Below are 2,193 nucleotides of genomic sequence, written 5' to 3' on the forward strand. Positions count from 1 at the left end.
CCCCCCGCCCCCTAGTTCCGGGCGGCCTTCGAGCCCCAGGACCAGCCTCGTCGGCCCTGCGGAGACCCGGCCTCCGTCCTAGGCCGTCTGCCGGGCGACCGCACTCACCATGGTGGCGGATGGCGGTGGATTCTCCCAGGCAGAAAGGAGCGATGCGAGTCGCGCCAAGGATGGCGGCGACGACGGCGGAAGAGAACGCTGACGTCAACGCTCTTCCTTTTATAGGAGGACGCCGGTTGGGCGGGTCAGCTGACGCTGCGGGGGCGGGGCGACGCAGCGCGCAGGCGCGACGCCGCGGCCCTCCGGTTAACCCTTGTGGCGCCGGCTCTGCTGGCTTCCCTTGGATTGGCCTTGAGAGTCCAGATTGCCCGGGGCTGGGGGTCGCCCGACAGAGGGTTACAAGCCGCCGGGAGGCAGCATTCAGGTTCGCTGGCGCTGAAGAGAATAATAACAGCGACTCTATTTGTTTGCAAAAGGCCAACTACTAGAAACGCCCTTCACCGCCTGTGCGGATCTGGACTGTTAAATCCATATTCTGCTTTTGGTCTTATTATGTAAGATGATACCGCGGTACTAGGTCCTTTTGTGGACTGTTTTTGCAGCTCCTGGTGAATCCGTCGTTATTTCTAAATTAAAAGGCGTTTAAAAAACCACCCGTCGTTCTTTTATTCAACAAATACAGGTTAAGTACGTGCTATGTGGCAGAAACAAAGCCCCGGTTGGCACGGGAAGCTCGGTGTACAGACTCACCTCTGGAGCCAAGATGTGGCTGCCTGCTTCCCTAAGGAATTACAGCCTCAGAAACCCCCTGGGGCAGTTCTATTCTGTCCTATAAGGTCGTTTCACGTCGGACTAGAACTGGACTGCCGTGTGTGTGTGTGTGTGTGTGTGTGTGTGTGTGTGTAACTCGCTGTGTGGTTCTCAGTGCTGTGGATACAGCGATGTCTATCACCGGGGGCCCCCCACCACAGTGCGCTTTCATCCCCATGCCTCAGTTTCCTCTTCTGTGAAATGGGGGTCCTCAGTAACCCCTTACTGTTCTTAGGGGAGACATTGACACCTGGCTGACACACAGGAGCTATTTCAAGGAACTTGCGTTGTTATTCCTGAAACAGCTATTTCTCTCAGGGGCTGGGATGCCCTGGCTCTGGGGGGAGCACAGGAAGCCCGTGTAACGCTCATGTCCTGTCCTAATCTGACCCCTAAAGAACTCGTTGGGCTTCGGGGTGGGGACTGGCGCTTAGCTCCAAGCCTGGCCCACACTGGTCCGTGGATGATGGGCTCTCTCCGATGTTAGGTGCGAGGAGAAGGTTCGGGTGCGTAGGGACCCCGTACAATCGAAGGAAACATCCTCCCAATGGTTATGCTTGTGAGCTCTCGATTGCAGCCACAGGGGCAGCCTCTTCCCCTTTTTTGCTGACCCTGTACGGTCATCTAAACCCCTCAGAGGCACACCTTTCCAGAATGGTCTCTAAGTTCAGCCAGTAAAGCCCCTCCCCGCAGCCTATGCGCAAATTGCTGTGCGCTGTCACGACCTCGATTTCCCAGGGATCGAAGGTGGCTGCTCCGAGCACCACCCAACGTTTGCCCCGGGTCAACTGAGGCAGGGTGGTGCCGCTCAATGCCTATCAATCCAAAGATCCAGGCTGGGCGCCTGCAGGGCGTGGCCAATAGCAGGCAAGTCCCCCACCCCAACTCGGGCCGACGTCCTGTCGGGTGGTTTTCTTAACTGGTGTTATGATCATTTCCTAAGTCAACTGCTTTTGCCATCGGGCGGGGAGAGGGGAGGCGTATTCAGCAGATGGGTAGCTGGTCTCTTTATTTAAGTCATTAATAATTAATTCAGTCTTTAAATACACTGACCACCTTAATGCATGCTGGGCCTCGTATTGGGCGCTATGCAGCCGCTCGACCTGTCTTCCAAAATTCTCAAAAATTCCCTGCCACAGGAGTGACAGGACAGCGCACACCTGCCCAGCGTGTTTCCGGGGCTGTAACTCTACCGGAGTAGGAAACCTGGTCTTTCTCCCGCGATGGTAGCCAAATGCAGACCTCGCGGATCGCAGCCAATTTTTTAAGGGGAGCGCTTTTTAAAGGTTTGCACTCAAAAAGGGAGTTCCGGGCATTTTACTGTCACCTATATTCGAGGAGGCGGGGAGAGTTGAGAGGGGCTAGTCCTTCCCTCCCGCGCTG

At 56.1% G+C, this 2,193-nt stretch overlaps 1 protein-coding gene across 1 annotated transcript in view; it reads right to left on the bottom strand.

Annotated features, from left to right (window-relative positions):
- Positions 1-187, bottom strand: part of EEF2 (eukaryotic translation elongation factor 2) — a 6,902-nt gene extending 6,715 nt beyond the window's left edge. The window contains exon 1 of the mRNA XM_004714375.3: positions 106-187. Within this exon, the coding sequence (XP_004714432.3) occupies positions 106-111 (6 nt within the window). The 5' untranslated portion in view covers positions 112-187. The remainder of the gene's footprint in view (positions 1-105) is intronic.
- Between the last annotated feature and the right edge of the window lie 2,006 nt (positions 188-2,193).

The sequence above is a fragment of the Echinops telfairi genome, unplaced genomic scaffold (assembly GCF_000313985.2).
Source record: "Echinops telfairi isolate 266 unplaced genomic scaffold, ASM31398v2 ScPeMD7_7459;HRSCAF=8497, whole genome shotgun sequence".
NCBI classification, from domain to species: Eukaryota; Metazoa; Chordata; class Mammalia; order Afrosoricida; family Tenrecidae; genus Echinops; species Echinops telfairi.